This window comes from Balaenoptera musculus, chromosome 17, assembly GCF_009873245.2.
Source record: "Balaenoptera musculus isolate JJ_BM4_2016_0621 chromosome 17, mBalMus1.pri.v3, whole genome shotgun sequence".
NCBI classification, from domain to species: Eukaryota; Metazoa; Chordata; class Mammalia; order Artiodactyla; family Balaenopteridae; genus Balaenoptera; species Balaenoptera musculus.
The window spans coordinates 36190375-36211734 of NC_045801.1; the positions used below are offsets into that span (position 1 = coordinate 36190375).

At 45.7% G+C, this 21360-nt stretch overlaps 1 protein-coding gene across 1 annotated transcript in view; it reads left to right on the forward strand.

The window, feature by feature from the left end:
• SNX31 (sorting nexin 31) overlaps positions 1–21360 on the forward strand; it is a 67256-nt gene that overhangs the window by 17000 nt on the left and 28896 nt on the right. The window contains exons 4-8 of the mRNA XM_036830584.1: positions 1–65; positions 12378–12488; positions 16800–16890; positions 17833–17920; positions 21159–21228. Coding sequence (XP_036686479.1) covers positions 1–65; positions 12378–12488; positions 16800–16890; positions 17833–17920; positions 21159–21228 — 425 coding nt within the window. The remainder of the gene's footprint in view (positions 66–12377; positions 12489–16799; positions 16891–17832; positions 17921–21158; positions 21229–21360) is intronic.

Below are 21360 nucleotides of genomic sequence, written 5' to 3' on the forward strand. Positions count from 1 at the left end.
TAACCATGGACCCAAACATGTTGAGAAGTGATGTCTTCGTTGATTTTTTGAAACTGGTGCAGCTGGTAAGCTTGCTTTTCTTGACTAAGGTCATTATTTCACTGCAGAATATGTCTCCATGTGTGCTTTTCTGGTCATCAGCCCTACAGAGCCTGGATTCAGATAAAATACATTCGTTTGGAGTAACAGGAAAATGGTTCCTATTTTGTTGTTTTGGAAGTTTAGATTCTAGATGGAAAATTAAGTGTGTCACTTGACCTTTTGCCCATTTTATTTAAGCAGATACCTTTTTTCCTGTAGCTTAAGCATTGTGCATCTCAAAACTGGCCATGGAGAAGAGAACATTTTACCATTAAGAGCCCCCATGACAATTGTGGGACCCTACTTTTGTATCTGGGACTTCCAAGTGTGCCACAGTGAAGACCTCAGGACAGCAGTAATAGCCACGTATCACTTGTATATTCTCTGCTCCTAATTTTTTTTTTAATATTTATTTATTTATTTATTTATTTATTTTTGGCTGTGTTGGGTCTTCGTTTCTGTGCGAGGGCTTTCTCCAGTTGCGGCGAGCGGGGGCCACTCTTCATCGCGGTGCACGGGCATCTCACTGTCGTGGCCTCTCCCGTTGCGGAGCACAGGCTCCAGACGCGCAGGCTCAGTAGTTGTGGCTCACGGGCCTAGTTGCTCCGTGGCATGTGGGATCTTCCCGGACCAGGGCTCGAACCCGTGTCCCCTGCATTGGCAGGCGGACTCCCAACCACTGCGCCACCAGGGAAGCCCCCTCTGCTCCTAATTGTATCGTAAACGGATCATGGAGAAAATTCAGTCTCAACATAGTGACAGACAGCAACTCCCTTTCCTTTGTTGGTCTAAAGAACAACTGGCCTCTTGTCCCCTAGAGGCTGGAACTTGGCCAAGTACATTTGTTTAGCACAACACCCATTCAGGTGGTACACATGGGAACATTTTTTATGCCGCATGTACATTCTTTTTTTTTAATATATAGATTTAATTAATTAATTAATTTTTGGCTGCGTTGGGTCTTTGTTGCTGCGTGCGGTCTTTCTCTAGTTGCGGCGAGCGGGGGCTACTCTTCGCTGTGGTACACGGGCTTCTCACTGCGGTGGCTTCACTTGTTGCGGAGCACGGGCTCTAGGCGTGCGGGCTCAGTAGTTGTGGCACGCGGGCTTCAGTAGTTGTGGCTCGCGGGCTCTAGAGTGCAGGCTCAGTAGTTGTGGCGCACGGGCTTAGTTGCTCCACGGCATGTGGGATCTTCCCGGACCAGGGCTCGAACCTGTGTCCCCTGCATTGGCAGGCGGATTCTTAACCACTGCGCCACCGGGGAAGCCCTGCGTGTACATTCTTGACTGAATGGAAGAGCTTCAAAAGGATTGAAATTACATGATGACGTGATATTATTGAACTGGCTCCTTAGGTCAGGAACGAATGATACCTTGATCAGACGTGTAAAAACTGGGAGCAAATTTGCATTTACTCAGTTGTTCAAGTGTGTTGACAAACTTACTGGTCCAGCCAACTGAGAAATGCCCCTAGAGCCTCCCCTCCCATTGTATAATTGCTCGTACTTTCACATACACTTAATGGTATGTGTGTATATATATATATATGTATATGTACATACTTTTCTTTTCTTTGAAAAGGTTGTTTTTGAGGCGGTGCTGGTGGTAACATTCCAACAGCACAAAAGGGTCTATGATGAAAGTAACCTCGCACCCACCACGGATCTCCAGGGCCCCCCCCTCAGAGACAACAGTTGTTTACAGTTTAATGTATGTCCCTTCTACACATTTCCATGCACATGCAAGCATTCGTATGTATGCATATCCTTTTTTGCTTTACAGATAAGCACACACTCTACCCACTTTCTGAACCTTGTTTTTCAAAGTTTACATCTTGCAAATCATTCTATGCGAATGCATGGAGGTACCGTCAGCCGTGGTTCTGTCATCTTTGTGTGCACTATGGTTTTTGCTTTCAATGCTTTCTAAAAATCATTCAGAGGGTGGCAGTGTTTTGGAGCTTTGTTTTGAGTGTTTTTTTTTTCCTGATAATTTAAAGGAGTTGTTGTTGTTTTTTTTTAATGTGTTTTTCTTTCCTCCTTTCTTTCTTTCTTTCTTTTTTATTGGGGTATAGTTGTTTTACAATGTTCTGTTAGTTTCTACTGTACAGCGAATTGAAGTAGAGTTCCCTGTGCTATACAGCAGGTTCTCATTAGTTATCTATTTTATACATATTAGCGTATATATGTCAATCCCAATCTCCCAATGCATCCCACCCCGCCTTTCCCCACTTGGTGTCCATACATTTGTTCTCTACATCTGTTTTATTTGATTTTAGTGCTCTCAGTATTTTTTTATCTGTATAACTCTGCACAGAAACCTTTTGCCCCCGCTGCATTTTGCAGTGTCTCTTCTTGCTTCTTCTGATGAGATTTTCACTTTTGCAATGGCTTTATTTTTCACTTCTGTTGCTTCCGTGAACTTGGCCAGCTTCCTTTCATGTCTATTCGCTTACCTCTTTTTTGAGACCTTGATCTGTTCTTTGAGGTCTGAGGTCAGAGAAGCCTTATTTTGATTAACACAGCCATTGTTTTCATCTCCTTGGTGGCATCACTTTTGGGGGGATATATTTTTCACCCTTAGTTGGTCATGTTTCTTTCCTCCTTTCTTGTGGGATTTTTGCCTCTGGTTCTTCCCAGGTGATCCGTCAGCTTTGAAAGGGGTGCATTCAGTGAGCCAGCTGATGGCTGACCCACGGTGTTGGGAGTTGCTGGAGCTGAGCTGGTGGAACCTGTCTGCCGTACTTCTGGATCATGCCTCTCCGTTTCTGAGGACTTTCTCACTAACACTTTGCCCCAGGCCAGAGCGTCATGTCTGCAGTGAAACCCAAACCACAGTTTCTCTTATCAAGATCACATCTTCAACCATCCTGCTGACTAATCAGCCTCAGAACTAGCTTAGTGGTTAGGAGTGCAGGCTCAAAGTGAAATGGCCAAGGTTCAAATTTTGGCTGCCCTACTTTGGATTTGTGTTTACTTAGTCTCTTTGTATCTCAGTCTCCCCATCTCTAAAATGGGGAGAATGGCTCCTCTCTTAGTGTTGTTGGGAGGATTAAGTGAGCCAGTGCTCTTAAGGCACTTAAATGTAATCTGGCCAATGTTATAACACCTATGAGGTCCTCCTGCTATTACCAACGCCAGTCCTTTTTCCTCTTCCCAGCCTGCTGAGAGATTGCTTCCGGCAAAGATGGTGCCAGCACATCTCTCCCCAGACACTAGGTGGTGTCAAATGGACCCAGAGTTGTGCTCCCAGACCTGCCTAGTGCCTCCTGATGAACTGCTTTAACACAGCTTCTATGTGTCTTGAGTCCTGCCTGCTGCATCTTTGTACCTCTGCTTCCCTCCTCCCTGACCAGACCCAATTTTCACCAGAGACAGCCCCTCTGAAAACCCAGTTGTCCAGGCTTGGGACCATTTTCAACTTCTTCAAAGATGATGAGGTGTGGGTCTGCCAGACCATTAAAGGAACCCAGGGAGCAGGGATTGGGACGTTTCCCCACCTCAGTATTATAAAGACCCCACCTAAATATTTTCACTGCCTTTGATAAGTGCCTGGCCTGCAGTTTCCCAGTGGTTATTGCCAAATAATCACACACTCACGGGCGTGGCCCTCCAGGGCTCAGCAAGTACAAGCACATCTTCCTGTCTCTGGGCAAGGACACGCCATGTGAGAAACATGAATAAGTGTGACTGCGTAGGAGACTTCCGAGGAGGCTCTATCAAGGATGGCCAAAGGCAAGCTGCAGTCATCAGAGGGGGTTGCCTCTGCAGGGCATTCAGTCTGGGCCAGACCCAGTGCTTTCTGTGTGGTATCTCATTTATCCCTCACAACTTGTTGAGGACGGTGCTGTTAGTATCTCTTTTTCAGGTTAAGTAATTTGTCCAAGGACCCACATCTTCATAAGTGGAAGCCCAGCGAGCCTGGATCCACTGATGCCATGAGATATTTCTAGAGTGGTGGCCGCCCCCCAGCCCCGCCCCCCACCAAGTACCCCTTGTTGTGTGTGTCTAGCCTCCACCCACCCCCCCGCCCCCCGACTTACCATGCTTTGTGTTTTTGCCCTGCGATTGCCTCTGAGATGAAGGGACTTTTGAAAAGGCAAAACCAGTCTTTAGACTAAAGACTTTTTATGTTCCTGGTTCTTAATCTAAAGTGTGAACAACATGTTTGAGAAAAAGGAGACTAAGAAGGTATTTGGAATGGCTTTTGTATACTTGGGAAGTTAGGGGCAATTTATGTATCTGGGAAGTGTTGCCCACCATAGCTCTGGGGGCTCTAGGAAATGACTGTTTCCCCATTTCCTCTTAAGAATGTTTTCTGTGTCCCTTGGAGTGAAATGATTAGGGCCGATTATTAAGTGTGATGGAAATTTAGAGGTTGGCGAGTCCAAATATGGATTTTCTTGGATAATAAAGCTCAGGGTAAGCACTGTGGCTACCAGACATTCTTCTGCCTCAGAGCAGAATATCAATAAAGCATACTGATGGAGCTTCTTTGATAAATTAAACAATTTCTCAGGGTGTTACATTCTACTTGAAAAGAATTAGCACATGTTTCAAAATGTGTTAAGGCAGCCCATGGTATTGGAGGATTTCGAGGTTTCTTAAAGATAAATGCATTCCATTTACTACTGTGAATTGTTTTAATTCCTGATCTGCCCTAGATCAAGATGAGTTAAGTTTTGTTTTTCTACAATCCGAACCCACCACTTTGGTTTCTTTCCTCTAATTGCGTTTTTGTATGGCTTTTACATTTTATAAATTATATATGTAAAGTAAAATTCAAATATCACAAATAGAGCCAAATTCCTCCTTGATCACCACTCCAAATGTTTTATCTGTTGTTCACTTGCTTTTATCTCATAATACAAAGGTTTTTCAATGGTTTATTTCTCCTCTTTACCATATTGTTCTAAAAATGTTTATTTTTTTAATCAAAGCAAAATGTGCTGATAGTTTTAAAAGTAAAATAGTGCTAAAAAGGATTTAAAAGTAAAATAGTGCTAAAAAGGATTTAAAAGTAAAATAGTGCTAGAAAGGATTATACTATAACCATCTCCTGCTTTCCAGAGGCAATGGCTTTCAAATCTTTTAGCTTTTTCTTTAGATATTTAAATATCTAGAGGTTAATGATATACATCTCTTTCCCCTGTTCTTCAATTTGAAGACATTATCCACTGACTGCCTGTTATGGGGGACGAGGATTCAGCTTTCTTGTACCACCTTCTTTCATTCCCCTCTTCTCCCCAATTTTGTTATATTACAATTAAAAAAAATTAAACCCTTAGTCAATATTTTGATCATTATAATACATAAATATTTCTTACTACTGAACAAATAATGTTTATGATTACCCTTACTTTCTTGAACAACTTTTGTGGGTTTTTTGGGGGGAGTTAAAAATGGCATCATTTAAAAGAAAAAAAAATGCTTAGTTGTTTTTAAACATATGACTCTATCCATACCCATAGCAGTGCTGAAAGCAGAACTTCTCCCACGGTCAAACCAGTCAGATCCTTTTCTTGGAGGTGATCCACCCAGAGTCTCTGTCTTTCTGATGTTTGAGAGAGATTTGAGTCAATCCGCCTGCTGGTGGGGAGTAGCCAGTAGAGAAAGAGATGGGATTGGCCTTGATAATCAATGGGACCAAGTCCTTGAGGAAGGAGGGTTGAACACGAACTGGGATTGGGTGGAGGAAGGAGTCCTCTTGAAATGAATGTGAGACAGAGAGAAAGACTGGGCGAGGCTACAGGCAGGTCTGAGGTTTGTGAGTTGAAGTAGACTGAGTCCCCTCTTGATGTTTCCTCTGTGACTTATAAGAGGTGAGGTCACCTGGTGGGGATGAGGGAGGAGGTAAATATGGTTGGAGTCTTGGGGAAAGTGGGGAAGCTTGAAGCAGAGTGATAGTCAGAACACCACTAGCCGAGGCAACCAAGAGGACAAGCTGGAGAGGCGGGCAGTTGAGGGCCGGTTGCCAACCAACGCGTCTCCTTTTAACCAATGGCAAAGAGTTGGGTGGCGCTTAAACTTTGTACCTCCTTTGATGTGGAGGTTACCCACGGAGAGGAGGTTGCCCAACTGAAACCAGTGTTGCTGTGTCAAACAGAACACTGGAGACTTTAATCTTAACATTCTCTTCTCAAATCGAGGTCACGTAAATATGGAGTGGTGGGCTCGAGAGGGAGGTTATGTGCATAAATAATCAATTTTAAATGTACCATTTTAGATGCCACTATCATAGTTCCTTTGATCCTCTCACTTGGATTATTTTGAGAAATATGGCACCAAGATTATTCAAAGATCTGTTTGCACAGGGCACCCTTCAAAATAAATGTACTGCCTAATCCCTGCTCTGAAGGAGTTTATCATCTAAGCAGCCATCTGACCCAGCTTTAAACAAATTACGTATAAAAAAGCCAAGAGCACAGGGCTTCCCTGGTGGTGCAGTAGTTAAGAATCCACCTGCCAATGCAGGGGACACGGGTTCGATCCCTGGTCCGGGAAGATCCCACATGCCCGTGCACCACAACTACTGAGCTTGCGCTCTAGAGCCCACAGGCCACACCTACTGAAGCCCGCGTGCTGCAACTACTGAAGCCCACGCGCCTAGAGCCTGTGCTTCACAACAAGAGAAGCCACCGCAACGAGAAGCCCGCACGCAGTAGCAAAAACCCGACGCAGCCAGAGATAAATAAATAAATAAATTTATTTATTTATTAAAAAAAAAATAGAGCATGCAAGAAATGAATACTTAGCATAGGTAAGGTGGAGTTCAACTATTTCCATATTAGTCAGGCCTTTTTCAATCGCAAGGGACAACCATAAAAGGGAAATGTATTCATTTAACTGAAAAGCTGGGGAAGCTTTGCTGGCACACTGTTTCCACTCCCTACCCCGAGCTCTGCTTTCCTCTGTGTTGATTTCATTCTCACAGAGCGGCTTCATGCCATGGCCTCTGCTTCAGGATTGGCAGCCCCACCTGAAGGAGAGCACCCTCCTTTCCCTCTCTCGGATGGGGTCAGAGCTCCACTGGCTGAGGCAACCTGTAGGGTGATTGCTAGAGAGAAGGAGGAAGGAGAGTGAAGGTCAGCTGCCAACTGACTTGCCTCATCCTGACCAATGGCAAAGGGCTGGGTCTCCGAGACAGAATAAGAAATAGATATTTAGACTCTGAAGTTTTTCAGAGTTTTTGGTGAGGAAGATCACAAAGGTAAAGTGCCATTCCCATCACATCATATCAAGGGTATGTACTCTCAAGATGACTTATCACTGGTGATGTTGACATCAATGCTAACATTTTTACGATGTTGATTATCTTCATGTCCATTTGTAAACTGAGTCAGAGGAAACTAAAATATAAGATCCTAAATATGTTAAATATTAACTTCTCATTTTATGTGCACTTGAGAAAAGAAATAAATTATGGAACACTTAAAAAAAAAAAAAGAAATAGATATTTGGTCTCTGAACCCAGTTCCTGACACAGAGCTCCAAAAACCCTTGCAGTTTCCTGAGCGATGGGGATGATAGGAGCATCTGACAGAGTTCCTAAGGCCCCTGGAACCTCTGGAGTGCTAAGGGTGTCTTTTTGCATGCTGATGAGATAATTGGTGGCTGGGGACCCCTACAGAGCTTCAGAATGGGGGCTGGTCACCCCAAAGACCAAAGCATGATTGGAAGGTTAGAACTTTCAGCCCCACCCCCTGGCTTCCCGGTTTGGGAGAGGGGCTGGAGATTGAGTTGATCACTGATCATGCCTACATGATGAAACCTCCATAAAAATCCCTGAACTATGGTGTTCAGAGAGCTTCTGGGTGGGTGAACATGTAGAGGAGCTGGGAGGGTGGTGCACCCACATCCCTTGCTCCATGCTTCTCTTCCATTTGGCTCTTCCTGAGTTGTATCCTTTATAATAAATGGGTTATAGTAAGTAAAGAGCTTTCCTGAGTTCTATTCTAGAAAATTATCAATCTCAAGTAAGGAGTGCTGGGAATCCCAGATTTATAGCGAGTTGATCAGAAGTATGGGAGGCCTGGACTTGCAGTTGGCTTCTGAAGTGAGGGAGGGGCAGACTTGTGGGACTCGGTCCTTAATCCGTGTGGTCTGTGCTAACACGTAATTAGTGTCAAAAATGTTGATGTGAGTGGCGTAGAGAAAAATAGTGTTTTTCTTTTTAGTGTCCCATGAATGATGTAAGGACATTAGAGAGTTTGGAGCATGAGAGGTACATTTTCAGGTTTGCATTAAAAAAAATATTTCTCTGACTGCTGTGTGGCGAATGCCTTGTGGGGAGCAGGGGAGTGGGGCAAGAATGGAAACAAGGTGACCTATAAGGAGGCCATTGCAGGAGTCTAGGGGGGAGGACATATCAGTTGGGACTAGAGTGCTGGTGGTGAAGATGAAGAGAAGTAGATGGACTGAAGAGATACTTTAAGATGTGAATATACAGGACTCAGAACTTGATTGGATATGAGTGTTGAAAACATCTCTCTGAATCTTTTCTTTTCTTTTTAAAAATTTTATTTATTTATTTATTTGGCTGTGTGGGTCTTAGTTGAAGCACGCGGGATCTTTAGTTGCGGCACGTGGGATCTTTAGTTGCGGCATGTGGGATCTAGCTCCCTGACCAGGGATCTAACCCGGGCTCCCTGCACTGGGAGTGCAGAGTCTTAACCACTGGACCACCAGGGAAGTCCCACCCCTGAATCTTTTCTTGACTCTTTTACTTCTTATCTGTTGCCACTAAGTCATATCAAAGATACATAACGACCTCATCATTCCTACTGCTAACAATAATGAAACAATAAAGCTGTCATCTGAGTGTCTGCAATGAATGGCATCCCACTCTTGCCATCCTTACTTTTAGAGCTGAAGGAATGGAGTACACAGAAGGGAAGTCACCTGTCAAGGTTTACACAGGGTCACATGCAGTGAGGGTGGACTTAGGCTTGGAACCAAGCAGTCTGCTCTGTGGATCATGCGTTTCTTAAGCACACGGTCTAGCCCTGTCCCTCGGTACCTGGCACACGGATGACTGTCTCCAACTTCGCTCAAGTCTCCCATGTCCTCCAGTCCCTCCTCTAGCTCATTTTCACCACAGTGCCAGACACATCTTTCCATGACTCCATTTACATCCTTCCATGTGCCTGATCCAGAACCATCATGGCCCCTTTTTGCCTTTTTAAATAAAATCCTCAAGTGTCTGATTTCAGGGCCATCTATAATCTGAACCACTCTACCAATGCAATCTGCTTCCTCACTTTTCTTTTGCAGAAGAATTTAATATGGATATGCATTTCTATCATTTTAACTGTTTATATAATTTAGATATCTATTGGTCTGCAATATAGTTTGAGTTGGGAGTTGCACTGAAGTAACAAATTAATGGTAGCTTTTCCTTAAATCAAACCCAAAGACAATGACATCTTTCCGTTCATTTCAAGAGTGTTTTTCCTCGGAGGTAAGAAGTGTTTGTGAGGCCAAATACCTTTAAGAACCTAAGACCTAGGCAAAGGTATACCTAGAAAGGGACTGTTTGCAACAGTTGCTCTGGGGAAACCCCTGACCCTTGACTACTCTGCTAGATATGGGGTCTTGGGAGCCCTACTGTTATCAGTTATCATAACTGCAGGGGAAGTGGGGAAATCTGCCAGAATTCCCCCAGGAAGGTAGAAGTGAAGAAAGTATGGCTGAGGTTGTGTAGGGAGAGCTCAGGGCCTGTGCTATGGAGGCGGGAAACCAGTGCCCCTGACATGCTGTGGGAGGGCTTGGAGTGATTTTCACAGGATCCCAGGAGGTGGGTTGTCCCAGCACTGGATGCTTGAAGGGAAAACCTGGCAGGTGGTTGGTTTAGCATCTGCTGATTTGGAGGCTAGTACTGACAGGGAGAAGCCACAGGACTGTTTGAAAAGTGACCAACACAGTGTTCAATAAGTGGCAGATTCACTCAGGCAGACAGACACTTACTGTACATGGAGGGGGCAGCATAACATGGTCCCTTGTGCTGGTACTATGGTAGTAACGTGGCAGCCATGTAACTTATCCAAACTCGGACACTTTTGAGAGTGGAAGGAACACTATGATTGTTATGATACGTTAGTCTGCTCGGGCTGCCATAACTGGGAATCTTAAAGAACAGAAATTCCTAAAACTGTGAGAAATAAATTTCTTCTTTGTGCGTGTGTGCAGAGAGAGCAAGGTCTGTGGTGTCTCTTCCTACAAGGAAACTAATCCCATCATGAGGGACACAACCTCACTTAACCCTAATCACTTCCCAAAGGCTCCATCTGCAAATACCATCACATTGGAGGTTAGGGCTTACATATGAATGGGGGAGGAGGGACACAAACATTCACTCCAAGGCAATGCTGGACCAGCCTTCCTGGACCAGCCAGGAGATAAGTCCAGCCTAGTTGAGCCCAGGCTGTAGAGTCATGAGGAGGTGGCCTTGAATCCTGCCTCTGCCACCAACTAGCAGTATGTCCTGGAGGAGTTATTTAACCTTTGTAAACTTGTACTTCATCTGAAAAAGGGGGCTTAATAAGTGCATATCCCTCATGGAGTTGTTATGAGAATTACATGTGCTACTATCAATGTATGTGAAGCAGTTAGCACAGAGCACAATTATCAGTATCGTGATCTAATAATATATTTGTATGTAATAAATACATAGATATTATATTTACTCATAAATGAGATGCTATCTCTACAAGTTGCCTGTATATGTAGATATAACACATTCACAAACTGCTGCTTTTGTGGACGAACCCTTTGAATCCGGGGAACAGCAGCATTTCTCTTCTAAAGTACTTAGGTTCAGAATCATAGACATTTAGTGATTGTAAGTAAGTGGGTTCAGGGTAGGCGTGGTTAAGATTTAAAGTCAAAGCTTGCCCTTGGATAACAAAATTAGGAAAAAATAAGCCTGTCACTAACATGATGGATCTTTTGAGGTACCTGGGCAGTGCGATTGGGTTGTAGGATTTCCCGGTTCCCTACAAAGCCTGGTGCCTAATCCGCTGTGTCTGTGAATGGCAGGGGGTGGTCAGGAGGACTAAGGAGGGCGAGGTGCTGCCTGTTGAGGGGAAAGGGGTCTCACCTGGTCAGCTGACCTGAGCCCCAACCCCGTGTTCCCCCAATAATCTTCTGATCAGTCATCAGGATCTTCCCTCCCCCAAACTGATACCAGGAAGGAGGTGACCTGGATGTAAATTTTCTGGTCACTAAAAAGAGATACTGCCTCTCCCCACATACCCCCCGCCCCCATCCCCACACACTGTGTTGCTAATTACTAATATTCTGGCTTATATAGCAGGCTCAGAACACAGCAAATGATTTGAATGGCTCTTTTCTCATTTCTCCCAAGGATGACACATCACTAGTGCCATTCTAAATGCCTAGGAGAGAAGTGAACGCATTGCATGCAGTGGCTGCGTCAGGGTTTAGTCCATCGTGGAACCTGAGATAAGAACGCTGTGACCGGGATCAGCCTCCCAGAGACAAGCAGCTCTCTGGACTGACAGGGTCCCCTTCAGAGGCACTGAGAACAGCCCCCCCACCCCCGCCAGATGCAGCTGCCCTGGAGGCCCGTGTGGGCAGCCGCTGGCCCTGCCTCCCCGCCAGGGTCACTCTCTCTACGGTAACTGAGTGCCAACCTCAGCCTCACGCTTTCCTGAACTCGGACGGGCTTCCCCTGTGTCTAGCATGTCTCTGACATACTAGAATGCTCCATCCGAGAGGTTCACAGGTGCCTAGATTCGCAGTCCCCTCTGGCACACACGCATCCCCTCACAGAAGGCCAGAATGCGAAAGTGCAGGCAGGGCTGTGCTGAGCTGGGGTGTTGGCCCCTTAGCTGGGTACCCATTCACCAGATAGAGACCTGATCCCTGCACAGGCCTCAGAGTTTGCGGCTTCAGAGTTTTGCTGCAGCAGAACCATAAATTAGCGCATATTACGAACTTTTAGGGATGCCTGGCAATATTCAATATGAGAGTTAAAATCTGGGATGACCAAGAGTCACATGGATGATTTTCTCAAAAGCTTTTTTCCTAAGACAGATGCCTTGTTTATTTGGAAATTATTCAAGCTGCATGTCATTGCTTTGCCTGGGCTCCTCACCACCCTCTCCTCACCCCCACCCCACCCCCAAAACCAGTCCCCCAAATCTCTGCACTTGGCTTTCATTTGCTTTGGATACTGTATGCCCCAAGGGCCCACAGAGAGGAAGATGACTGTCTCCTGCGTCGATGTGCCCCACGGAAGGGCGCCAAAGCTTATTGTGCTTCCTTTTGCTTATAGGACACATTTAGTATCACTACCAAGAAAGCGTCTCTGGATATATTTCTGCCCGATGGAAGGAGCATTAAAGTCGAAATTCTAACATCAGATACTGCCGAAAGAGTCCTAGAGGTAAATTCTATCCAAATTCCAGCCCCAGAACTGAATTTAGGAATCATTCTGTTTGAAGGCAGGGACTAGGATACGGTTACCTTCCAGAAGCTTCCTGCCTATCATTTTACTCTGGTTGACTTATCTGTAGAGATGCTGGCTTTTTCTGACAGACTGATGGATGAATCTCAGCTACAGCCAATCCCCAGGGTCTCTTTGGGTTTTTTTCCCCCTCTGTGGGCATCAACTTTCCAGGTCCTTGCGAAGGCTGCTGTTGGTTCTCTGGAACTCAGCCAGGGATGTGCCCTGCAAATATGCCAAGTGCTTTATTACAGGATGTCCCTACTTAGGAGCAGGAAGGAGGGTGGAGCCCAGATGAGACTACCCAGGTGGGCTGGTGACAGCTTCTGGCAGAGAGTGACAGTGGGGTTGTCAAAGCCAGAAAGAGTGGTCCCTCCTCCCTCGCAGGGGAAAACCCCTGAAACCAATGCCCAGCACTTCTAATTCTGGGTCCACAGGGCCAGAACTGAGTTCTGGTCGGTTCTATGAGGACTCAGAGGACGAGACCCAGAAAGCATCCTTCCTTCTGCAGATGCAACCATTACCAGCTCTGTCCCTGAGGCCCTTCCTTCCTTGAGCTGGGCTTCAGAGAGGACTCTGTCTTCTCACACCCACACACTGCTCTAGGGCCAGCTCCCAGGTCCCTTGCCTTTGGAGGGTTTTAGTTTGTCAACTTAAATAAAAAGGTAAAATGAGGTAGCTCAAAATTGTCAAGAAGATGAGTGTATTCAGGAATAGCAGAGGAATTGCAGCTGGGGACATGAAAGCTGGAAAGGCTGCCGGCATGTCTGCTGAGGGTTTGGGGGAGGCTTTATTTATGAGCCAGGAATGTAAAGAGGGGAGAGTTCAGTTAGAGTCTACTAAAATCAAAACAAACGGAGACCAGATTTGAAAATTCCCCCAGCAGACAAAACCAGTCCGGTCACACAAACAAAGCTCAATTCCACTTATTTTGTGAGACCAACCTGACCTGGGTCATTATCTTGTTTGGGTCTCTAGAAACCATGAGCAAAATTTCCCAAGGCTGATATGAGGCAACCCCGGACTAACTCCCTATCATTTAAGAAAATTCCAATATTATCTGTTTTCTGTGAATTAGGCATTTACGGGAAATCAGCCTCTCAGTCCTTACGTCTTGTCTTCCTGAGTCACACTTGTGGGGCTTTCCATCTTATATCCTCCGGTTCCATTTAGGTCGAAATTCTTTCACAAATTCTAATCCTCCAGAGAAACATTCAAGGGAGAATAAGAAGTTATAAACAGGAGGAAGTCAGAAAGTTTCTAGGACCTTTCCAAGGATGGAAATTTCTTGTGCTGGGGTCCTGGTGTCTGCCACCTTCTGAGCCGATGACCGGAGGTGCTGCCCGCTGGGCTCCCAGCTCTTGAGCCTGCCTCTACCTGAGACTGTGGGACCCTCCTTCTGCATCATGGCTCCCCTTCCCAGCCTGGAGATTTGAGCCCACCTATGCCCTCCTGGCTGAGTCCTCAGATTAGGAAATACTCCTTCTCTAGATCTTGCTCTGCTCGAGAATGATTATTTTGCAGCTTTCTTCCTACTAAAGTCACTACATACACCCTTTTCTTGGCTCCTGGATTGTGACCTGGTTGCTGAGGCCATCCGTTGAGAAGTTACCCTGGGTCCTCCTCCTTCACCCCCCAAATTCTACTGACACTACATCCCAAGTCTCTCTCCTATTCATCCCCCTCCCAATTTCCTCCCCTTCATCCCCATGCCCCTAGCAGCTCCCAAACTAATCTCCCTGCTTCCAATCTTGCTAATCTGTACTGATTTCTAGAATGATCTTTCTAGAAATTATCAAGGGCCCTTGATGCTTAACACTTGAGTGGATTTATACCAAGAGACCCCAAAACACAAAACACAGTTCCCTAAATTGCCCTCCCAGGACTTACAAAGTGGGAGACAGACACGTAATAGAAAGAGGAGAAGACAGAAATAGTGAGGGTAGGGACCACAAACTCAGGTACTCTGGGGCCAGGCAGGTAAGTCAGGGGTGCAGCTGTAGGATATAAGCTCATTTGGAAATGGTTGGGCATACAGAGAACCGGAGAGCAGCTGCCCTGCCCAAGGACACCATTATTGACATGTTTTACACACACTGGGCTCACTGGCCAAACTAGACATAACTGTAGCTGAAGTTGGCTGCTGGTGGGAGTATGGGGTCTCCTATCTGCTGGGGTTAGGACAAGTCCCAGATTCAAATTACAGAGCTGCCACATGTGAGTTTGGGTAAGTTATTTAATTTTTTGAAATGATGTCTAAGTAATTATAGCAATAGCTCACGATCCGTCAGCAGTGCTGAGTATGGTTCTTTATCATTATTAGTATTGATGTTAGAGGGAGTGCTGAATAAGTATTGAGTAGGGCAGTAAGTCTAGGGTTCCACAGTGCAACTTGTTTTGTCCAGTTCCCCTTGTAACTGATAGCAGAAGTTGAATGAGGTACATTAACCTCAGAAAAATGTACTTCCCCTCTTCCATCACATTGGCTCGTGAGAAATTCAAATCCATAGCATGGACATCATTAACACTGGAGGTAAAATGAAGTAAAGGCGTTTCTGTATAAGGTAAAGTGAGCACTTGGCCAGGCACAGATGTGAATTCTCTTCCAGGGGCTGGGAAATTCTCTAGCTGACATAAAAATGTAACGTACATTTTGTAATTAAAAATTATTGTCCGTATCTTCTCAAGCATACTTGTCACCACACTCACTTTGCTTCTCCAGCCATCCTGATGGGCTCTTTAAGCACCAGCAACAAACTAAAATCTCTTTTTTGCTTTCTATGCATTTGTGCTAATGTAGTTTTATTGGTGGTGTTTGTGTTTTGAAGCATCATTAACATTTGCTAAGAAGGAAATACTATTGTGTCTCTTTTTGTGCTGCTTTCTCCTCCTCAAAAGGTGTCTGTGTTTATGTCTTTATAAATTATAGAAAGTGGCTCCGTTCCCACTCCTCTATCTTCCTTGGCATGTAAGCTTGCTGTTTTCACTGAATGAGTCAGAGAAGAGAGAAATCTAATCTGAGTGGGCATGGATTCATATTTACTCTAGGAGAAGATGACTTTGCAATCTGTTATCACTGGTGCACACTCAGCCCCACACACAGAGGTGCCCTGTGTTTTGGTTCAGGGTTTTGCTTTGTTTTGTTTTTGTTTTTGTTTTGCAAGGGCATGGGGAAGAGAGTAAGGTAGAAAGAAGGAGAATGGGGATAAACATTGAGTAGAAGTTGTGAAAAGTTCCCAGGCTCTTCTTTATTTTCAGAGCTATTCTGAGAACACCTACTCATACCATCCACCTAATCAGACCATCTCCCAAGGTAATTTACAGACCTCGGACAAGAAAGTACCCCTTTGAGCCTGGTACAACTGCCACCTTGAGAACTTGGAGCCATGGTCAAAGGGTCAGCTCACGCACAGAGCCATACAGGTGGACCCTCGCGCAGAGGGTTGCAGAGGTGATCTAGCGAATTCAGACTAGGCATGCAAAGAAATCACCCAGCAACCCAGCCTTAAAGAGGGGGTGGGCTGGCCGAGTGGAGAGGGAAAGAGTCTGTGGAAGCATGAATGTTCCTACTAAGGGAGGGTGAATGGATGTGAAATGTTTCGAGGTTACAGCCTCATGACCAGTTGGTAAAAACGAAATCACTGGTGTTGAAATGAAAGCTGTTTGAGGTAAAGGTCAAAGAGGAATATGAAATGAGGGCAGCCTGTGCCCGGGATCTGAGGTTTCACTGAGCAAAAGCCACATAAATTAGCCTTGAGCGTCACAGCAGACATCAGAGAGAAGCAGGCCTGGAGTGTCATAGGCGGACATTAGCCTGTATACTTGTATATGCCAGCCAATGGTGGGGAACATCCCTTTTCCCAATATCTGGTAATCCAGCCCCCAGGGAAGGTAAATTGGAGTGTGGGCCCCAGGGGCAGGTATTACAGAAGGGCTGATGATCCTGGAGAACAGCTACTGCCCTCCAGTGGACAATAGATGCCAAACCGATCTGGGAGACGAGTCCTCATCCCAGATGGGACAAACCAGTCTCAGCTGGGGCCAGTTCATGTCCATTGTTGGGGGGACTGGTTTTTATTTTTTTCACTGTAATTTTTTAAAATTTCCAAATTTTCTAAAATGAGTATATACCATTTTTAGATTCGGGAAAGATTCCTCTTAATATCTGTTGGCCCCTTAAAGCTCTTTTTATTGATATTTACAGGCGGACACTCCTAACTTTTCCTTCCTCTTTCTCATCTTTGGTTAAAGGTGGTATCACGCAAAATTGGACTGTGTCAGGAGCTGCTGGGATACTTTGGACTATTTCTCATTCGGTCTTACAAAGAGGGCAAGCTGTCTGGTAAGGAAAGAAGGAAATGCAGGCAGCCTGAGACGGGGTGGGCAGGTGTGGGCAGGCACTCAGCCAGGAGATGCGGGGTTGCAGCTGAGGGGCCAGTCACCCCCCAGGGGAACGCCCTAGTGTGTGGTCTCTACTACGACTCTCGGCCCCTGAACCGGACATTTGGGGATGGGGGGCTGTGCCTTTGTTCAAGGTGAGCTGGGGGTGAGCAGCTCCAGAGAGGCAGCGTGGTCAGGAGCAAGACATCAGTTCTTTCCAGTAACCACACTTCCTCTTGTGCCTCCTGAGCCCCAGCGCTGCTGTCCGGTGCACCTTTATCCCTGCACACTGGGGGCTGGTCTCCAGCCACACCACAACCCCCTTGTGGATGGAGTGCTGGACTCTGGGCATCAGCCGATCTCATCAGACCTTGTTAAGGAATATTTGCTATGAAATGTGGATGATGTAAATAAGTTCTTAGGTTCTTTAAAAAATATACATGCAGTGAGATAGTGACCAATGACATTGTTTCATATAGCTTTTGCTTTTCTCTACAGTGCATTTCTAGATATTACAACTTTTTTTGTTGTGAGATGGTATCAGTTGTCTCCGAGTAGTTTACATATGTCCTCAGAAGCTGTGGGGAGGTGATTTGGAGGTGGAAGTTTGCTTGGCCACCAGGAGCTGTGGTGTGCTGGTGAAGGCACTGGACCTCTCTGGACCCCAGTTTCTTCATCTGTATCACAGTGAAAATGTCCCCTACTTAAGCCATTGGTCTTTTATGAGGATCACATGCTACTTATTTTTTAAATGAACTTCAGAAAGTTAAAAATTACATATAAATGCAAGACAGTATTATTATTCTTCCAATAGTAATGCTCTATTTTATCATTTTAAAGCACTGCACTGTATGAAAACTATCTGTGCTGTTTCAACCAATAAGACTCTTTTCCCTTTCTCTAGTCATTAAAAAATTGGTGGACTTTGAACTCCCTTATGTTAGCCTTTGCAGTTCTGAAGTGGAAAACTTCCAGGTTGGACTCAGGAAGTGGTGAGTAAGCATTTACTGTGACAGAAGGTATCTCAGAATATCTTAGCTTTGCAGATCAGAGCTTGTCAGAATCTCCCACATCCAGCTCACAGTCTGACAGCTCCAGGGAGCTCAGGAGCTTGGGGAAGGTCCAGGAAAGCAATGAAGGAGAGAAAGGAGGGAATGAACCAGAACATTTGCCCTAAAGAATAGGACGTTGAGGATGACTTTCACTGGTCTCAAGTTAAAAACTTGAGGGATATTATCATGAGGATGGCAGCCATGAAGGTAAGGCTGGGGGTGGTGGGGCTGGGGATTGAAGCAGGTAATGGTGAGGAATTATAGGTCGTGTGTTTGCTTTGGAATAGATGACTGACTGTATTTAATTGAAGGACTTTGTTGATGATTACAAGCAAGTCTGATTTATCTGTTGAACTGTGGTATTCCCTGAAGGCAAAGAGCGGACTCAGCCGATTTGCAGTGATTTTTGTTTTTTGCCGTGCTGCACAGCTTGCGGGATCCTAGTTCCCCGACCAAGGATTGAACCCACCCCCCCCCCTCAGCGGTGAAAGTGCAGAGTCTAACCACTGGACCCCCAGGGAATTCCCCCACAGTGAATTTGAACTCTACGTATTTGGCTTATATTCCTAAAGGGTTCCAACAATACATGCTTATTTACTAGAGCCAGACATATTTTCCTAGATTGATAGGACACAATCTAGGAAAAAAATCTGCAGTATTTTTGCAGAAAATACTTTTATTTCTCCCAGAAACAAGGGGTCCTCTGAAGAACAAACAAAATAACAATGGGGGAATGGGGGAATTAATCTGTAATTCCCAATGTTTATTACTGTGGCTGTATTGGATTGCTTCTTTGGCTCACTCTCGCCCAGCCCAGTTAATCTGTAATCTAAACACAGAAGTTTTCAAAGAAAGGCATTTTGACATCGAGGAATAGTAGATATCTTGACCTTGTGATGCCTTGCTAGAGCTCCAGGCTGTGCCTTTGAATTTTGGAAGAAGTTTCCCAGCAGGGCTAGAAGTTCATATACTGCTATTCAAAAGTATTCTGAGAAACGGTCAAAACCTGTGGCATGGAGCCCTGAGAAGGGGAAAAGGATGCAGTTCTGTCTGAGAGTTTAGAGAGTAGTTATTCTTCTGGAAGCTGCCCATAATAACAGGTGGCTAAGCATAGTTGTTCCTAGGATCTGAGTATGTGAATCGCAGGGTTCAGCTGAACTTTAGTCAAGTTATTCAAGCTCTCTAAGCCTCAGTTTCTTTATCTGTAAAATGGGAAATAATAATAATAGGGTCTATCTCATAGGATTATAGTGAGAGTTAAATGGAGTAATCCTATATGCTCAATAAATTTTGGTCATGTTTATTATTGTTATATTGATGATAATAGTAACCACCCCTACCCCCCAAATCCCTGGGGCTTAGACTGTTTTGTCCATGGACTCTCCAGAGAACTTGAGATCAAAGAAGAGATGAGGATTCTGTCCCTCACCTCGAAGCTTGAATTGGAAATTGGGCTTTGCCTATGTCTTCATTAAATAGATAACTTCTGGATCATAAGTGCAAGACAAAATGTCTACCCCATCACCAGCCTGTATCTCAGATCTGGGCAGATTACCTTTGCTCCTGGGGACTGGGAGGAAAGGAGGTCCCACTTCAGCTGTTAGAGCTGAGGATGAGGTCACTGGAAGGGGAGAGCCTGGAGAAAGGATCCCGCAGGTGCCTGGCCCTCTGTCCAGAGTGAGGTCTTATTGGGTTGGAGCAGGGAGGCTCGCTTGACTAACACTAGCTGTGGAATTCCCAGCAGGTGAGGCCTCGCAGTGAGACCTAGTCAAGTTTTAGGGATTTTTCTCCGTCTGTGAATTCCCTGGTGCATCTCTCCTAAGATGGTATAGTTCCTTCCAGACCAGAGGGTGCCTGCCCTGGCCTCGCAGGGCCCCAGTCTGGGGTGGGTCCGGGAGTTCTCCAACTCTGGTGCAACAGTTGCTATTCTCTGCCACACGGGGCACCTGGGGAGAAGGGGTGAAATAGCTAAGTGGAATACAGGGAGGAATACTTCAGCTTCTCCTCAGCAGCCCCTAGAATGAAGCTGATCTTCAAGCAACATTTTCATCTTTTTCCTGGTCTATGCCGATCCCACTGTCTCCTCCCCCTCCACTGCTGAGTGCCCTGATTCTGCTCACCTGTGCCTTCAGGCTGGTGATAGACCAGCCCTGGTGCACCCTCTCCTGATGGTCTCTGTCGGTTCTTAGCCTGCTACTGGGCTCACACAGTACTTGTAACTTCACTTCATCCTGGCAATTCTAGAGCTGTTAGACAGACATGAGGCCCTGCTATTTGCAAGTCCCTTTGTCCAGAGGGGCAAGTCTGAATAGGACCCAGCCCTGATCTAAGGGGTCTTCACACCTGGTGTCAAGATCAGCTTGATCAGAGCAGCAGTCAGGATAAACTCAGGGTGCTGAGGAAGCACAGGGGGTGGGTGGGTTGCTAACACAGACTCGGGGAGTAGAGACCAGAGGAGGGGACATGAGGTTGAAGCTTGTGGGAGAGGCGGATAAGGCCGGGACAGAGGCTGATGAGGCGAGTGGTCTTCGGGGTGGAGGGAGAGAAGAGAAAACAGGGTTGGAATGTAGAGTGTGGGGGAGGGGAGAGAGGTCAGAGATGGAACCGGAAATGACATTGGGGTCTTGGGAGCAAACAGGATAAATGCTCTAACTCCTGGGACTATGAGAGTCTGAAAAGTTACTTGGGAAAGACCACTCCAGTTAGAATGTGGAGTGTGGGACTGAGGGAACACATCCAAGGCAGAAAGTCTGGTGAGGAGGTCACGGGAGCAGCTCAGGCAAGAGATGACGTGGCCTGGGTACCGGGCAGTGATATAGATGTGGGTACAGGGCAGATCCTTATGCCAGGAATTGCGGGTGGGGAGAGGGCGTGAAGACTTGGTCGCCAAGAGGGGGGCTGGGTGTGAACGGTGATGTACACCATTCCCTTCAAGCTTTTTTTTTTTTTTTTGCATTTCTATTCTCAGAGCCCACCAGGTAAGCTTACAATATAAAGACAATAGGAAACAGAAGAGGCGGAAGGACAGGTGAAGACTAGGCAAGCAGAGGCTTGTGGCTTTGCTAGAAGAGGGGGCCTTGGTTCAAGGCGTCGAGGACCACCACTTCAGAGAGTATGCACTCCCAGGTGTGCCCATTAGCCGTGTCATGAGTTAACTAAACGCTCCTGAATCACGCAGGTACCTGGACCCGTCCCTCGACTCCAGGCTGATGGACTGCAGAGCAGCTGTAGATTTGATCTATATGCAGGTGAGGCGAACCAAGAGCTATCAGAACACCAGATACTATAGGCCTTTTGAGTTTGAAACCATTACAGAACACGTGTGGCAGTTCAGAATTCTACCTCCATACCTAGAAGAGGCAAATTCATATAAACAGAAA